Here is a 19,118-nt window from a genome sequence, read left to right as displayed (position 1 = left end):
TGACCAGCAGGTCTTTGTTTCCGGTGGACACAAGTCTACAGCGGTGCAGAGACACAACATACGCTTTAAACCGAGGATCGAGCACGGTGGCCAGAATGTATTCCTCTGACTTTAAAAGAGTGACCACCCTCGGATCCTGGCAAAGCGTACGAAGGGCTTCATCCACAAGAGCTACATGCTTTGTGGAATCGCAATGCTTTAACAGCTTCTCCCTCACTTTCTCCAACTGCAACAGCCTGATCAGGGGAATCACCTGACTCAAGCTGGCAGTGTCGGAACAGACTTCTCGTGTGGCAAGTTCAAACGGCTGGAGAACCTTGCACAACACGGAAATCAGTCTCCACTGCGCTTGACTCAGGCAAAGTAATGGGGATGCGCCTATGTCGTAGGTGGCTGTGTAGGGTTGAATGGCCTTTTTCTGCTCCTCCATCCTCTGCAGCATATAGAGGGTGGAGTTCCAGCGCGTCACAACCTCGTTTGAGGTGATGGCAGGACAGGTTCAGGCTTTTTTGATGTTGCTCGAGTCTGCGGTAGGCACTGGCAGAATGCCGAAAGTGTCCAGCAATTTTGCGGGCCACCGCAAGCATATCCTGCACACCCCTGTCACTCTTCAGGTAATGCTGCACCACCAAATTTATTGTGTGGGCAAAACATGGCACGTGCTGAAAAATGCCCATATGTAATGCCCGCACAATGTTACTGGCGTTGTCCGACACCACAAATCCCCAGGAGAGTGTAAGTGGGGTAAGCTACTGCGAGATTATTTCCCTCAGTTTTTCTAAGAGGTTGTCAGCGTTGTCAGTTATCCGCTTTGCCATAGGATGACTACTGTCGTACTTCGTGCTCATGGCAAACGACTGTTGTACGGTCAACTCTTTAGTGAAAGTTCTTACGACTTCCCCTCTGGGAAGATGACCGACTACCAGCAGCGGCAGTAGTAGGCGTAGCGCTGCAGGATCCTCCGGAAGAATCCCGGATTGAAGAGGACTCAGTCATGCCAGTGACATGGCCTGCAGGACTATCTACAATCGAGATCGAGGAGGAAATTGACGAGGAGGGTGCTGCTGGTATGGATACAACAGGATCAAGTGATTTAGGTGTCCCTGGACTGCTGACGGTCCTAGCCACAGTTCCTGAACTAAACACTGAATTATGAAGGTTATTCAGTTGATGTATAAAGGAGGATGTCCCTAGGTGGCCAAGATCCTTACCCCTGCTTATTTGAGCTTTACATAAGGTACATATGGCCATACATTTGTTGTCCGGATTGGGATAGAAATAATTCCAGAAAAGGTGGATTTCTTGCTCTGCTGGCCAGGCATGACGATGGGCTTTTTCTTCCCTCCTCCCGGTGTACAACATTCACACCTTCATTAGCCAAATCTGTAACTGGACTGTGGGTGATTCTTCCAGCATATGCAGAGGGCGTGCTGCAAATGGTGGAAGGAGCCACCTCTTCCCATACAGTGATGAGAAGGTCAGGCTTCGCAACCACCAACACCCTTGGACTCGCCTTGGGGATTTGTGATGACATCTCTTTAGAAGGCAGAGTTGTTTGCTGTGTTGATGACAGCTTAACTCTCTTAAATTTTTTTTAGAAGGAGGGGGGGGGGAGGGGAGGAGGAGGGCTTAGATCCTTGGGTGAAGCTGGACCACTAGTCATGAACACAGGCCAGGGCCTAAGCCGTTCCTTGCCACTACGTGTCGTAAATGGCATATTGGCAAGTTTACGTTTCTCTCCTCAGATGATTTTAATTTTCTTTTTTTGCTAATTTTTGTGAACTTTGGGTTTTTGGATTTTACATGCCCTCTACTATAAGATTGGGCATCGGCCTTGGCAGACGACGTTGATGCCATTTCATCGTCTATGTCATGACTAGTGGCTGTAGCTTCAGCATTAGGAGGAAGTGGTTCTTGATCTTTCCCTACTTTATCCTCCAAATTTTGGTACTCCATTATATGCAGCACAAGAGAGCGTACCCCTAAACCACACACACATTAAGCAAAGCCTTTAAAAATTATATGCGGCACAGGAGAGTACCACTGGAATGGAGTTATACAGCAGAACCTATTTTTTGGTACAGCAGGAACAGTGAACATAGTTACGATATTGCAGAAGAATTTTTTTTTTTACTTTCTTTTATAATTCTTTTATAACAATGGACTCAGCAGGACAGAGCGACAGGACAAAGCACCACTAAAAAAACCCAACCTCCCGCTTCCCTGATCAATGCCCGACTGAAGATGGCGGCGGCAAGCGAGGAATTTATACAATCCGAGTCTCGCAAGATCCGACAGCGGGATTTGGAGTCAGAGCCTCGCTTTCAGTGTCTCTCCCCCCCGGAAATACCCGAACAGTGCTCGGATCCGCACTGTTGGGGTGGGCTCGGATTGTGATAATCCGAGCCCGCTCATATCTGCTTTCAATTCCCTTACCGTCATCAACCACTTGCCTTTTTGGGCGGCATTTATGGCCCGTAAATTAAAGAGTAATAACTGACCATATTGCATTTATTTATGATAATTAAGGTCTGCATACTGCGATAATGGATAGACCCCAATGAGTCTGACAATTCGTAATTAGATTGTGCTGGCCAATGAGATGGGACATGAGATTTGTTTACATCGGTAGGAAGGCCCTACCGGAAATGGAAATTATCTGGGGAAGGTGGTATGACTTGTGCTGTGTCAGTCATTCACGAGGAGGTTGAGTGTGGACAACAAAGCCTGCAATCGCCCATGCTAGCCGACATGTACTATATTGATGTCAATGTCACCAATGTCACTTCTGCTTATGTGTTTCACATAGTCAAGTCCATAAATATTGGGACATTGACACAATTCTCATATTTTCGGCTCTATACACCACCACAATGGATTTGAAATGAAACTAACAAGATGTGCTTTAACTGCAGACTTTCAGCTTTAATTTGAGGGTATTTACATCCAAATCAGGTGAACGGTATAGGAATTACAACGGTTTCTATATGTGCCTCCCACTTCTTAAGGGACCGAAAGTAACGGGACAATCGACTCAAAAGCTATTTCATGGACATGTGTGGGCTATTCCCTAGTTATTTCATCATCAATTAAGCAGGTAAAAGGTCTGGAGTTGATTCTAGCTGTGCCATTTGCATTTGGAATCTGTTGCTGTCGACTCTCAATATGAGATCCAAAGAGCTGTCACTATCAGTGAAGCAAGCCATCATTAGGCTGAAAAATCAAAACAAACCCATCAGAGAGATAGCAAAAACATTAGGTGTGGCCAAACCAACTGTTTGGAACATTCTTAAAAAGAAAGAATGCACCGGAGAGCTCAGCGACACCAAAAGACCCGGAAGACCACGAAAAACAACTGTGGTGGATGACAGAAGAATTTTTTCCCTGGTGAAGAAAAACCCCTTCACAACAGTTGGCCAAATCAAGAACACTCTCCAAAAGGTAGGTGTATATGTGTCAAAGTCAACAATCAAGAGAAGACTTCACAAGAGTGAATATAGAGGGTTCACCACAAGATGTAAACCATTTGTGAGCCACAAAAACAGGAAGACCAGATTAGTTTGGCAAACAACATCTAAAAAAGCCATTACAGTTCTGGAACAACATCCTATGGACAGATGAGACAAAGATCAACTTGTACCAGAGTGATGGGAAGAGAAGAGTATGGAGAAGGAAAGGAACTGCTCATGATCCAAAACATACCACTTCATCAGTGAAGCATGGTGGTGGTAGTGTCATGGCGTGGGCATGTATGGCTGCCAATGGAACTGGTTCCCTTGTATTTATTGATGATGTGACTGCTGACAAAAGCAGCAGGATAAATTCTGAAGTGTTTCGGGCAATATTATCTGCTCATATTGTCGAATGCTTCAGAACTCATCGGACGGCGCTTCACAGTGCAGATGGACAATGACCCGAAGCAAACTGCAAAAGCAACCAAAGAGTTGTTTTTTTTTTTGTTTTTTTTAAGGCCAACAGATGTAATGTTATGCAATGGCCAAGTCAATCACCTGACCTCAATCCGATTGAGCATGCATTTCACTTGATGAAGACAAAACTGAAGGGAAAATACCCCAAGAACAAGCAGGAACTGAAGACATTTGCAGTAGAGGCCGGGCAGAGCATCACCAGGGATGAAACCCAGCATCTGGTGATGTCTGTGTTCCAGACTTCAGGCTGTAATTGCCTGCATAGGATTTGCAACAAAGTATTAAAAAGTGAAAGTTTGATGTAGGATTGTTTAGTTTGTCCCATTACTTTTGGGACCTTAAAAAGTGGGAGGCACATATAGAAACCGATGTAATTCCTACATTGTTCCTCTGATTTGGATGTAAATTCCCTCAAAATTAAAGCTGAAAGTCTGCAGTTAAAGCACATCTTGTTAGTTTCATTTCAAAATCCATTGTGGTGGTGTATAGAGCCCAAATATGAGAATTGTGTCGATGTCCCAATATTTATGGACTTGACTATGTATTGACAGTTCTTAAATTCTCCAATTTGTTCACTCTGTTTTTTGTAATCAACTTATCTGTTCGGACGGCAGTGTAATGTTTATTTAGTTCATTGTTCTGATTTTTCTTATTATATTCTTATTCAAGGTGAAAAAGACCGCTATTAGGTTGAAACGCGTTGGTTTTGAACAGCTGAGTTACCAGGATTGTCGGACATACGCACGGATGGATGGTATCGATTGGGGTGAGGGATACATCCACCTTGTTGTTGCACGCGAGAACTAATCCGCTTTCCGGTACGAGCAATATGTATTTGTATTTTACTTGATGTTTTATAAAAGGTAATGCACCAGATTGTTTTTATTCTTCTTATTTTTGAGTGAAAATCGCCAAGAGTACTATTTGGATCAAGTGAAACATCGTTGTATCCTCTGAGGGCCTGATTATTTCTACTATTGAGTAAGCGCATACCCTATAGGGGGCCTCCACAGAGTGAAAACACGGGTGTCATATGTACCATCAATATCTGGCACGGGCATATAGTCATAAAGGAGTGTTAAAGATTTATCAAGATCACACTTTTGCCAACATACTTCACCATCAAAGTTTTCTTTCTGTGTATTATGTTTCATATTCTAGATTATTGAAATTTGGACATTGTTCCTATATGAAATATACATTCTTCTTCCCAGTGTGTGTGAAGACAGCGCCTAGTGTATGTATCGATCTATATATGTCCATGTTATTATAAAGTTGTGGTGAACTTTTTCTGATACAAGCAGGGCGGCATATCTTAGTGGAGCGCCACGGACACAGCTCAACATTGTAACATTTATTGTTAATTTGAGATTACTTCCAAGCTATTTTGTTTAATTGTGGCGTCTGATCAATAAGACAACTGAAATTACGGTTCTCTAAGAAGAATGCTGAGGCTACTCAAGAGATATGAGGCATACGATTGCTATGACAACCAGAATGCTAAAGTGTGGTAATGCCATGATACGGCTGAGTGATTGGTTGAGACCACTACAAGGAGTGCAGAGGACTATCATGATTTTTGTCATCTGATTAAACCGCTTTATACACACACAAAAAAAAAAGAAGAAAAAAAAAAGAAGAGGATTTTTGTACTTGCGTTAAATCCGTTTCTCTGATTCCATCTGGGGGTCACTGCTTACCATGGGTTGTGGAGGGGAGCTCGGGAGTGGGCACCTAGCTAGTTAACTTTAGCACTGCTGACAAACCCCTCCGCTCTACAATCCCCCTGCCTCTTCCTGTTCCTTTCAGTTAATTAAAAAGAGCCAAGGAGAAAAGGCCAATCAACCAAGAGCACACAGAAGAAAAGCAGAAGGGAGGAATCGCAGTGTCCCCCAGACGGAGTCAGAGAAACGGATTTAACGCAAGTACAAAAATCCTCTTTTCTCTTTCATCCAGTCTGGGGGACACTGCTTACCATGGGGACGTTCTAAAGCAGCCCCTTATGGGTGGGAGCGCTCTGAAAGCCCGGCCCGTAGAGAAGTACGGGCAAAATTTGCATCCGAAGACGCAAACACATTAAACTAATAGAATTTTGTAAAAGTATGGACAGAAGACCAGGTAGCTTTCTACACAGTTGGTCCGCAGAAGCCCCACTTCTCACTGCCCAAGACGCCCCCACCGACCGGGTGGAACAGGCAGTAAATCTCTCTGACACAGGACAGTTAGCCTTGATGTAAACCTGTGTAATTGTTGCCCTAATCCATCTCGCAATTCACTGCTTAGAGGATGGCCAGCCTCTATGAGACTCAATAAGGACAAACAGAAAATCGTTACACCGCATTTGGGAAGCTCTCCAACATAAATGCGGAGAGCCCTAACCACATATAATTTATCCGTACACACCTGATCAGACTGCGAAGCTATCCGAAAGACCGGAACCACAATTTTCTGGTTCAAATGAAAAGCTGAAACACTCTTCCGAACAAAGGAAGGGAGAGTTCTGAATACCGCTCTGTCCTCATGTAGCATCAATTATGGTTGTCGACAGGACAGAGATCCTTTTACGAGCGAAAGAAATGGCTAAGAGAATCATCACCTTGCAGGTTAGAGACCTAATCTGCCGAAAGTAAGGATTCAAAGAAGGCCCTGTAAGCATATGAAGCACCAAGTAAAGATCTTATGGTGCTGTAGGAGAAGTGAAAGGAGGCTAGATATGCAAGACCCCCTGAAGAAACGTCCTGATGTCTGGCATATCTACTAACTTCAGGTGGAAAGAAACTGAAAAGGCAGATACCTATACCTTTACGAGCCTAAGCAGAGACATGTCTCAAGACAATCCTGAAGAAAGGCCAGAATTCGGATAAGATGAAAAGAGGACGTATGACAGGACCTATTGTCACACCCTGTGACATAGCCTCGCCAAATGCGACGATAGATGCGAGCCGAACAGGATTACAAGCTCGTAGCAGAGAGTTCACTACACTGGGGGAAAAACCCCTATAGCCCTCCAGAGCCTGGCTACAACAGCCATGCGGTTAAATTCAGCCGAGGTAAATCCTGGTGATGAAAAGGACCCCGAAGGAGAAGATCTTGTCAGTGCGGAAGACAAAGTTCTTGCCCTACTGCCATAAAGATTATGTACGCGTACCACACTCGCCACGGGCATGCAGGTGCTATCAGAATTACCGACAGACCGGCCTGCCTCACTCATCCGAGTACTCAAGGAAATATGGGAATTGTGCAAAACCTGGGAAACTTCTATATCCGGTAGACCCCACCTCTGAACCAGAGACTGAAAAGCTTCCGGATGGAGGGACTACTCTCCTGGCATCATCGCATTGCGACTGAAGTAATCGGCCTCCCAGTTCTTTATTCCTGAAATGCACACAGCCGAGATTGCTGGAACACATTGTTCCGCCCAAGCGAATATCTGAGCCGATACCCGCATTGCCGTTGCTCTTCTTGTTCCTCCTTGACTGTTGACCTATGTCACAGCCGTGGCATGAGGGACTGAACTCTGAGTAGATGACCCTGGAGAAAGGTTCGGGCCCCCCGAAGGGCCAAAAAGGATTGCCTTCAACTCTAATGAGTTGATGGATAGAGAGGACTCCTGGACTGACCCTGGAGCCAGAGATTAAGGGATACAGCCTCAACCCTTCAGGCTGGCGTCTGAATTTCTTGCATCCGGAGACAGAGAAATCTTCTGGCGATCCAAATGTAGGTGGGATCCCCACCCTTCTGTCAAGAGGTCCCACTAAAAGCACCGGAAATAAGCACGACCGAAGGGGACTGTTTCAAAGGAGGCCAACATCCTCCCTAGGAGACACATGCACAAGTGTATCGAAGGACTGGGAGAGGACAAGACCTGAGATGTTATCCTCTGAACCGATCTGATCTTCTCTTCTGGCAGAAACACTTTCTGCTGTTTGGTGTCCATGCCGAGTCCCAGGAAGATCCTGCGTTGGCGCGGAATCACCTGGGATTTCCTTGAGTGTATTAACCACCCATGGCTCTTGAGGAATGCTATGGTGAAGGACGTGTGCTGTTGCAAGCATGTCTGAGGCGGATCTTATGAGAAGATCATCTAAGTAAGGCACTCCCTGAACTCCCCTTGAGTGAAGACAAGTTGCCATTACCGACATAATTTTTTATGAAAATCCCCTGGAGCCAAGGAGAAGCCGAAGGGAAGAGCCCGAAACGGATAGTGAGAGGCCCCCACTTTGAATCTCAGGAGAGAATGATGTAAAGCCCGGTGAAGCAATTAGAAGTTCTGCAAGGCCTCAGCCAGCTGCTCTGCCCATGCTTCCATGTGTCTAGGGACCCTAGCCGGAGCCTATGTGGGTCTAAAGGAAGAACCCGCTGCTACAATATAGACTTTAGCTGAGCTTCAATACTGCAGTTAGTCTGTTCTGCAGTGTTGCAGTGTCCGGGACCGGTAAGGTAGTATGGGGGGCTAAACGGGCTACAGGAGTATCCACCATAGGAATTCCTTCCCCGTGAGCCAGATTCCCTTACTGTAATGGATATAAGGAAGAGAATCTTCTGGAACAGAAAACTTTTAATCAGGTTGTCTCTATATTCCCTCAGAAACCTTTCCCAATTTCACCAAAGGAGGATAACAAATAACCTTTCTTAGCAAGACTTCTATTTATAGGACTAGGATCCCCTGACTCTGGGAGGTCCAAGTCCTGCCTTACCGCTAATACCAATCATCAATGGCCTGATAACTGGCGGTTTCTTTCTGATTAGACACGTGAACCTGATCAGGATCTACTTTTGTTTCCCGTTCCTCAGAAAAGGATTTGCGGATCTACACAGATTTCTTTTAGTAGGGGCCAAATATGGGGATTCAGAAACTGGTTTAGCCTGTCGAGACAGGTGTCTGATCCGTTATGAAAAAAAGGGCCTGCTATAGCCATCCCAGTAGAAGCAACCGCAGCAGGACCCCCCACATTCGTGACAGCATTATCCAATATGGAAGAAAGTGCTGCTGAGCTTGTCAATAACTAAGTAGATTTAGAGAGAAGCTGGCCTGCTCTGCCCATAAAGAGCAAACTGACTGTCAGAAGAGTCTGCAGGGTTTGCGCAGATGGGGGATCCCTCTTCGCAATCCGAAGAAAGCGCCAACGGGTCCCTCTACCCATATGGTAATTTAACCTTACATCTATTACAGGTAAAATATTTTTCCATAGGACCCTTTCCTTTATCTAACATTTTACAAAGGAAAGAATCACAAGCACACCATTGACTTGAAGGAGACAGAAAAAAAAACAAGTAATCAACTAATCTACAATAAAAGTTGCACTTGTCCCTTTAAATAAACAATGTGTCACGGGCACTAGGAGTTCTGCCCAGGATTCACAAGTTGATAATGCTTACCAGAGGGGCGGGGTTTACACAGCGGTCCTCTGGCAGTAGGGTGAATAGTAGGAACGTATATAACAGCAGATGGAGAGAGAATGCCAATGGAATAGATGAGTCAGTGACTTGCAGCTATACTGGTAGGAGAGTCAGCGACTTGCAGCTGTACTGGTAGGAGAGTCAGCGACTTGCAGCTGTACTGGTAGGAGAGTAGAGTGGACGTGAACAGGTGAAGGAAGGTAACGCGAGAGTCAGTGGTCTGCGGATAGCAAGTTGTACCACTGCTGTGAAAGTAAGACTTGTCCAGGTGCAGGTAGGTAGCGGGAGAGTCAGTGGTCTGCGTATAGCAAGTTGTACCACTGCTGTGATGAGAAGACTTGTCCAGGTGCAGGTAGGTAGCGGGAGAGTCAGTGGTCTGCGTATAGCAAGTTGTACCACTGCTGTAAAGGGAAGACTTGTCCAGGTGTAGGTAGGTAGCGGGAGAGTCGGTGGTCTGCGTATAGCAAGTTGTACCACTGCTGTGAAGGGAAGACTTGTCCAGGTGTAGGTAGGTAGCGGGAGAGTCAGTGGTCTGCGTATAGCAAGTTGTACCACTGCTGTGATGAGCTGAGGACTTGTCCAGGTGCAGATAAGTGGAGCAGTGATAAGAGTCTATAACTGTATAAATACAATTGGAGAGCAGAGGAGCTAGTCCCAAACAGATATGCAGCGTCACAGCTAATAGTCTATAGCGGGTATGTATACCGCTGCTGAGTAGAGAGGCTTGTCCAAAGCGGATATGCAGGATAACAACTGATAGTCAATAACAAGTATGCATACCGCTGCTGAGTAGAGAAGCTTGTCCAACGAGGATATGCAGGCACAGCAGGAGAGCTGAGAGACTGTAGTGGGTAAGGGAACCGCATGTGAGCAGAGCAGGTAATGCAGCAGACAGCTAAAGACACGAGCAGGACACAGGAGTCAGTAGCGGGTATGGGAACCGCCGATGAGCAGAGCAGGTAATCCAGCAGGAAACTGAAGATACGAGCAGGACACAGGAGACACCTTCAGAGACTCACAGGGAATCAGACTCAAGATCAGGCAACGATACAATGGCCACAGGTGCCTTAAATAGGGAGAGGTGATTGATCCACCAATTAGGTTAAAAGCAAGGTCATAAGAGTTCATGGATGCTGCGCATGCGCAGTCCATCAAGATGGCGGACGGCCGCGGCTCAGGACAGGCGCAGGCAGGAAGGAGAGAAAACCACACACCAGCGCAGAGGCACTCACGGTCCGGTGAGTGCCACAATGTTATTTTTGTTTTGGCAGGTAAACAGTATGATAATGTTACCCATACTAGCCCCACTTTGTCAGTAAAGCAATACAGTTTTTATAAATGCTTAATTAAAAAAAATAGAATACTACGCCAAGAGGCCAAACACAGGAGAGAAGTCCACCAGCCATGTCCTGATGCTTGCTCCCACAAGGCAGTCTCTTTTCCCGGGCTTCTTCTTATGCTCCAGAAGACCGGAATACTGCCCGTAAATTGAAGAGCAGGGGAGTTCTATATAATTTTAACTCCCACTCTTCCATATTCTGTCTCCATTTTTCTTTTTGAAAAATAATTAGAGTAATGGAGACCTCGAAAAGATTGAGGTCTCCTGCAGCGGTGGGACCCAAATGCCCCCTCCTATGTCTGAGGGGGGGGGATCTTGGTCTGCCCCCTTCAGTTAGTAATTTGCCCGGGCTCCGTTGTAAAGTCAAATTAAAGATGGCGCCCGGCTGATTATCCGATAACCGGCGCTCTATGCAGCAGTGGCAGCGCTGGTTATCGGGGAGGCTGTAAGAGTGACAGTGGTCCGTAAAGACCGCTTGTCACTCTAATTTGGACACTATAAAACTCTGCCAGTGAGAGCCCTCTGCTCTCATCTGACCGAGCAGTGTCCGTGCTGCTGTTGTGGTAGTGTGTTCTCTATGGTAGAACACACTCCCGGCTCTGCTTCCAAAATAAAAGTCCTGTAACAAAGTAAAACTAAAAAAATGAACTTAAAATCAAATAAAATCTATAAAACACTAGCATAAAAAAAGGCAGCCCAACTCCCTTGGGCACCTAGATAAAACTGGGTGGAACAGGAAGAGGCAGGGGGATTTTAGAGGGGAGGGGTCTGTCAGCAGTGCTAAAGTTAACTAGCTAGGTGCCAACTCCCGAGCTCCCCTCCACAACCCATGGTAGAGAAATATATATATATATATATATATATATATATATATATATATATATATATATATATATATATATATATATATATATATATATATATAATGAATATATAGAGATTCCTTCCTGAACCTGTCCATCTACTCATTGGTGTTCAGAGACTTTAGGTTCAATATGGGAATTGAACTGGGTTCTATTTGGTGCAAATAAAACCCAAAAACAAACCCCATATGGTTTTTGGACTAAGAGGGGGTTTTAATAGAACCCAGTTCAATTCTGGTCTTCCAGTACTGGGATGACCACCCTATGGCTGAAACACTTTGAAATAAATTTATATACTAATTTATAATAGTTGCGCATTGCACCGATGTGCATCATTGCAAATCTACTGATTTTTGTATTAGAAATTTACATTTAATAAATGTATTAAAATCTCCAATCTCTGGTCATTTGTGGGACTTGCAAAGCTCAACTGTCATTGCTGTTTCACAAACTGTTCTCACTGAGCTCAGTTGCGATTGCTGTTGCTACCTCTGTTTGGCTGCTGGACCCTCTACATCCAACTGTCAACATTCTGGACTTCGTGTTAAAGCTACAGAAACTACCATCTCCATTAACCCAAGCCAGGGGGCAGTAAAGTATCCTTCATCTCTTCAATTGCCCTGTTCTATTTGGATCAAATGTACCTTTCTACTCTCCCGCTACCTAACCCAGCTAAAAAACACATTCATTCACATCTCTCCATCATACACCTACTCAATTTACACTCTCCCATATTTTTCACCTTTCTTCTCTTCAAACCCCTCTTCTTTCACCATCATATTATTACTCCATCCCCTATTATGATTTCCCCTTCACTACTGCCCACATGAACCGTTTTGTTACCTGCACCTGCCACACTCAACAGCCTACATAAATAGAAATACACCTCACACCCACAAATCCTCCTTGCATAACCTGTTTCTTCTCATGGCTGCTGGTGACTTCTCACCGAACCATGGACCCCCATACACTTTGTGCTCATGCTCCTCACTCCATCAAAAACATTTACATCCACCCCGTACTTGCAATCCCGACAACCTTATCCACATATCTCCACTACCCTATTTATACGCCAGATCTGTTTGTAACAACCTTGCATCCCATTCATGATCTAGTCATTTCAAAATACCTCAACCTCCTGGTCATTACAGAAACTTTGCTCACGTACTCTGACAATACATCCCCCTGCAGCTCTCTATGGGGGACTCTCCCTTAGCCATACCCCAGACACATACAAGTTGGTGGAGAAGGCATTCTACTTTCTCCAAATTTCACACCCTTTGAACCATCACTCTTCCTTTGAAGTACACACTATCAGTCTATTTTATCCTCTTCCCCTTCGTGTTGCTGTCATTTATTGTCCCCCAGTGTCCCAAACAACTTTGCAGCCTGGCTCACTTATTTACTATCCTTTGCCCTACCTACTCACATACTAGGCGATTTCAACATTCCCATTGATAATTCCACAGTCTCTTCTACCACTAAACTTCTTTCACTTTGGTCACTCCCAGTGGACCTCATCTCCCACCCACTGTGATGGACACTACTTTGACCTTGTCTTCTCCCGCTACCACGCCATCTCTAGTTTCACCAACTTAGCATTCCTATTCTCTGACCACAACCTCCTTTCCTTCAACCTCACCTTACCTCATGCCCTCCCCCTGCACCCAAATCCACACATACACGACACTAAAGTACCCTTAACCAACACCACTTATCTTCATGAAAACAACTATTGTCTCCTAGGTCTGCATTGTCCTGCCCTAATCAGGACACCTTTCTCTACAACAAAACATTAACTTCAGCCCAAGACAATGCATCTCCAGCTACCATATACAGTCTCCGTTGATCCAAAACTCAACCATGGCACACAAATTCATCCTCTCATATTACAGCACTGCCCTTTCAATTGCAAAACACATTTTATTCAAAATCTCTTCATATCCACCCAGTCTTTGACCCATCTGCACCTCCTCCCCCTTTCTTCCATCACAACCCATGATTTTGCCACCTACTTCAAAGAAACAAAAACCCCATTCGACAAGGTATTTCTTCATACCAAAATTCCACCCATCTTCATCTCCACTCCCCAATCCACCCTTAATTCATTCTCTTCAGTAACTGAAGCCGAAGTCTACACCCATCTCATTCTGCAACCTGTCCCCATTACCTCCCAACTTCTCCACTCCCTCTCCGCAACTGCATGCCCACCACTACCTCTTCAATCCATCTCCCCACTGGCACATATTCATCCTCCTTTCATGTCACTAATTCTAAAGAAACCATCTCTTGATCCAGTCTCTCTCCGCAAACACCGCCCTATTTCTATCCTCCCATTTGCCTCCAAACTACTTTAAACGATTAGTGTACAAATGCCTGTCTCATTTTCTCTCCTCTCTGTAATCCGGCTTCAGTCCCCAACATTCCACTTAAACTGCCCTCACAAGTGATCGATGATCTACTTCAAAGTGGAAGGGTCATTTCTCCATATTCCTTCACCTGGACCTCTCTGCTGCTTTTGACACTGTTGATCACCCTCTTCTCCTACCCACCCGTCATTCCATTGGCCTTCGTGACAGTTATTTCCTAATTCACTTTCCGTTGCTTCATCTGTAGCATTTTGCTTGTCCATTTTTTGGCTTATCTGAAACCGACCCAGTCTGTTTAACTGGCCACAAACCCAAAGCAGTTTTCCACCAACCCAGATCATGTGTGTAGACACTGGATTACAAATTCCTTAGCCATTTCTGTTTTAAAAGGGTGTTTCCACACTTATGGACCACCCTGTATTGATTTCTGATGCAGTAGGCATATGTTGGAGAAAATTTACTTTTATAATAAAGAAAGAAAGGAAATCCCATGCTAATTAGGCCTTTTTATTTGCAAGTGACCAAAACATCTTATCATGAATATACAGAAGGGGAACAATAGACTTTCATTAAATGTCCTAGAGATAGGAAACCTAATACAAGTAATTTAGAAAATCACAGATGGATTTAAATGTAATTTAAACTTAACAAAATTTCCAAAGTTTAGATAACATTACATCCTGATATCAGTCGTTGAATGTAATTTCACAAAATTGGTTCCAGGTAGGAAAGGGGGCAGGTTTACCCCCTGCCAACGTGTGTCAGAAACAGTATCTAGAGCTTTGTTTGATCATGCAATGTATTATATTTGTATTTCTGGATGATCACTAGTACCTTCAACTAGTATGTAATGGTTCTTGTAAGGACCTCTTGAGCAAATAAACACCATCTGAAAATTCTGCTTGATAAATATTGCCTGCTGTATTCATGAAGTCCTGTGGTGAAAAAACAAGGAAGACATCTAGGATGTAACCCCAATTTACAAAGCTTCTCAATCTAGGCATCCAAAGTGGAACTGCACAAGCAATCCGGGTAAAGATGCTGACTGTTTGGAGGACTTGGAAACCAGTTGCTTAGCTTACCAAGCCTGCTTCCCTCTATGCTGTTTGCCATGAAAACAGAGGTCTGCCCCCTCAATGCAGGACCTTGTTTTACTTGCAGTATGAAAAAGCCAAAACCTAGACGCTTTTGTTATATTAATGGGCTGAAAATAACGCTTTTCCCTCCTTCGACTGGCTAGTGATCTTATCCAGTTCCAGGCCAAATAAAACTTTGCACAAAAAGGCAGGGACTTCCAAGCCTTGAATCAGAGGGCACAATACACAGAGACCACTAAAGCTGAAATACTAGGCCCCATGTCCAACATCCAGAACTATCCCCTCCACATATTCGGAGGCCTCACAGATGTGTTCAGTAATTAAGTCCTGGGTCTCCCTGACTGCAAAAATGCCAAAAGCTTCCCACTGCCTTGTTAACCCAAGGCTAAAATAGGTTTAAGGGAGACAGCTCTGCATGCGAGCCCCTTCCATAACTGAACCACAGCAGGAATCTGATGCTTCTGAGGCTTGGCAAGAAAAGTGTACTCAAAAAAGATCATGTACAGACATCGTCAGACTGTGTTCGAACAGACTCGTCTACTGGAGTTGCTACAAAATCATGAAGAACCCTGGCCAAACCACACAAGATAAACTCTGTTAACCTATGGATTGTAAGCTTGCGAGCAGGGCCCACTAACATTTGTTTTACCCAGTATTGCTTATGTTTGTCCCCAATTGTAGAGTGCTATGGAATTCGCTGGCGCTATATAAATAAATGTTGATTATGGAGAGTTGTTGGACGCTCTGCAAAAGGCATCCTCACCTTACCATTCTACAATTTGGAGTGACATTTTAAAATAACCAACCTTGCTGCCCGCACCCCTCCAAACTCATATCTGGAGTTACCCCCTTTATTGGACAGATAAGATAAGGAAGAGAGACAGTTCTAGTATACAACCAGAGTGTGAAAGTGAACTTGCAATGACATACACCAGACCTCAGCAGAAGTTTGGTAGCAATAGCCCAACTCAGAGAAAGGAGTGATTTTTTTTTTTCTAACACTTCCCTACAGAGAGAAACAGAAGAGGAGAGTTGGAGCTGCAGTTATTAGTGTCTGTATATTTTGGCGAGCTCCCTTCCATGAGGAGATCCCACCAAGGAGGTGCCGACTGTCTGGGCATTAGCAGCTCCCCTCAGAGACCAGCACTTCTCATGGCCACTGCCAGGAGGATGGCATCTAACAACCAGAGTGTTTAGTGTAGAACTACCATGCCCAGGCAGCCCCAACCTGACGGGCCTCCCTTATAACAGAGGCTCTGCATTCTCTCACGTAGTACAGGACCCAGCAGCTGGGAACTAACCACATCGTCCCTTCTCCTAGCCTCTGGTGCAAGGTTCTGTGCATGCAATGTCTCACTTTTCTATGGCGCTAGCAGCGTACTGGATCATTACCTACGGCAGCAGTAAGTGGTTCACACTCTTAAGACACTCTCTCATAGGGAGTGGGGGGAGGCAGGAAGATGTATTGGAACAGTAGAAGGATGGGAGTTTCAAACATAGTGCAGATTTTAAAGTGCCAAACATCTGGCTGCACCTGTATATCCCCAAGATTTAGTGTTCCCCAAATGGATGGAGAGAATTTTTTTTCCCCCCTAGATTATGTCTTAGGTTTTGCTAGATATATATGCCTGTTGGCCAGTCTTACCTTATACACTTCACTGAAGCCACCTCTACCCAAAAGGTGAAGCAGTAGATATCTGTCATTTAGTGTTGGATGGTCTTTAAATCTAGAACAAATTAACAGGAAATTTACTGTAAAACAAAACAAAGTTATAATAAAATAAAGTTGGTGAAACTTGTCACACAATTTAGCATTTATTCCCCTTTTCCTTCTAGGAAATTGGGCACAAAAGAGAAACACTCTTTAGGAGGTCTGTAGAATAATAAAAAAAAATATATATATATATTCCTTGAACAGCAAGAAAACACTTCATCTGCTCCCAGAGATTATTTTATTCCCTTCTATTCTCTTTGTGACTATTCCTGTTAGGGTACCTTCTTACATGTTTGTATTACTGAGAGTAGGGGGATTTTTTTTGTGCTAAACTTTCTACATATCCTTAGTGGTGCTCTTCAGCAGCATCCTTTGGAGCTCCCTCTGCTATGACAGTGGAGTTGCCATGCAACACTATGCATGCAACCTGACTGGCAAGTTCCAGGATACCCACATAATGCATTATGATTTTTACAAGCATTCTGATCTGCTTTTACTTCAGACTACTACTATGCAAATCTTGGGCATGAGCAGTAACAGTCTGGTGACAATGCAGGACAGAAGGACAGTTATACAGAGTGTCATCTTGGAGCCTGAGTCAGGATTCAATGCATGCTTCTGCAATGTTGACATCATTGAAGGAAACAAAGTTGGAAAAAGCTGCAGAATGAGAGTACTAAGAACATTTAGTAGAACTTTGGCCAAAAAAAAAAAAATTATATATATTTATGGTGAGAACCTTCAAAGTTCACAATTCAGTGTCTCAGGTGGCTAAAGATGGTGTGGGTGTGTGTGTGTGTGTGTGTGTGTGTGTGTGTGTGTGTGTGTGTGTGTGTGTGTGTGTGAATTTAGACTAAGCTCCAATGTGGCATGGACTTATGTGAATGCATTCTCTGTACAGCGCTGCAGAATTAGTGGTGCTATATAAATAACTGATGATATTGCACATTCATGTTGTGCAACATACCGGTGTCTCATGGAGCTTATAGGTGCTAGGGTTTGTTTGTGGTTGCAGGATGAAGTAGCAGATAAATTAGCATTCAGATACAGCTGAGGAAACAAGTGTCACTACTTTTTACACATACTACAAAATAAATAATAAAGCATACCTTTCCCCCTTTATTATAGCAGTGAATTCCACAACAATAAGCTGTGCAAAGGTAAAGAGTAGCTGGTAATAGAGATCTCTGAATACTTTATGATTGCACGTATATACTTACTGTGAGTTATCTTCATTATGTATTCTTTTTAATTCTCTAATGTGCAAATTCCTCACTCTTTCAAGCCGTTCCAATTCTGCCTGTATCTCTGCTTCTTCCTGCAGTGATAATACCAAAAAGTCAAGTTCGATAATGTACTCTTAATTTTGCTGCCAAGAATGAAAAGTATTTTTGGATTCTTACCTTTTTAAGGTGACCTAATCGGAGTTTGAATATCTCCTCCTGTTCATGATACTCTGCTAGGGTTAACCTATGTATGGAAGAAAATAGAGATCAGGGAGCTCCATGCAAGATTTGCATGTACCATGCAGAAGCAAGAGAAAGGACCACTTTTTACTAAAGCACCAGAGGTATTCTATTGGCTCCTGACTATATGGTGCCTCCATGTGCTCTGTCCATGGCAGAAGGAACGCTACCTCACAGGGGCTACCATCGCTCTAAAGCAGATTTTGGCTTGAAGGTGATACAGATAAGAGCGAATAGTCATCCACACGACAGGCTGCCTTACGTTGAACCCATTGAGCCGAGACAACGCTCTGCCTACTAACCCTGCAGCTGTGAGCCAAAGAAAGGATCCAGACACAGTCACCGGCAAAGAGCAAGTGCTTCAGCAGCTGCACCTGATCCAGAAGCAAACTGTTAAAGAACCTGGTGGTAGCAACTATTTTCTGATAGCTGGGGCACAGCATTGGTGCACAGTTCAAAATTACAGCTGATGTGTGCCTGGCGGCTAGACAGTACCAGTAGGAGTGGTTAGTAATGGCAAGTTACTGAGCGTAAGAGAAACCCACGATCAATCTAAAAATCAACCCACAGACAGAATGGCAAACTATGCCCATCATACCATTGGGGGGGGGGGGAAGGGGGGTGCTGAAATGCCACAAAAGCAGTCAATGTAGTCCCAGTTTACAGGACAATCTAGGGTAGTTTGTGTACAGAAAAAATGCAGGTCATAATTATGAAAAGTACAATTTTCAAGACTTACAACTAAACCGTTACACAAAAATGACCATTACAATGTTGTTTCCACTTACGTTTCATTTTCTGCACCGTTGGTCTTGTTTTTACGCTGTTTTTGCTCATTGTTGGCTGGTGGAGCCTGTCCCATTGCTGGAGGCTTCCGTTTAGCCAGCAACTTCCGTTGTCGTTCAATCTCTTCCCTTTGGGAGTTTATTCGTTCCTGTTGC

At 44.2% G+C, this 19,118-nt stretch overlaps 1 protein-coding gene across 3 annotated transcripts in view; it reads right to left on the bottom strand.

Moving 5' to 3' along the window:
- Positions 1 to 19,118, bottom strand: part of TLK2 (tousled like kinase 2) — a 125,342-nt gene that overhangs the window by 34,731 nt on the left and 71,493 nt on the right. For all 3 annotated transcript variants that reach the window (XM_075176901.1, XM_075176899.1, XM_075176900.1), the window contains 4 exons: positions 18,966 to 19,118; positions 18,115 to 18,181; positions 17,932 to 18,029; positions 16,643 to 16,724 (listed from right to left, as the gene is read on the bottom strand). In XM_075176901.1, coding sequence (XP_075033002.1) covers positions 16,643 to 16,724; positions 17,932 to 18,029; positions 18,115 to 18,181; positions 18,966 to 19,118 — 400 coding nt within the window. The remainder of the gene's footprint in view (positions 1 to 16,642; positions 16,725 to 17,931; positions 18,030 to 18,114; positions 18,182 to 18,965) is intronic.

This window comes from Mixophyes fleayi, chromosome 6 (genome assembly GCF_038048845.1).
Source record: "Mixophyes fleayi isolate aMixFle1 chromosome 6, aMixFle1.hap1, whole genome shotgun sequence".
Lineage (NCBI taxonomy): Eukaryota > Metazoa > Chordata > Amphibia > Anura > Limnodynastidae > Mixophyes > Mixophyes fleayi.
Note: the sequence above shows the minus strand (reverse complement) of the source record. Positions and strands in the feature narration are given on the sequence as shown.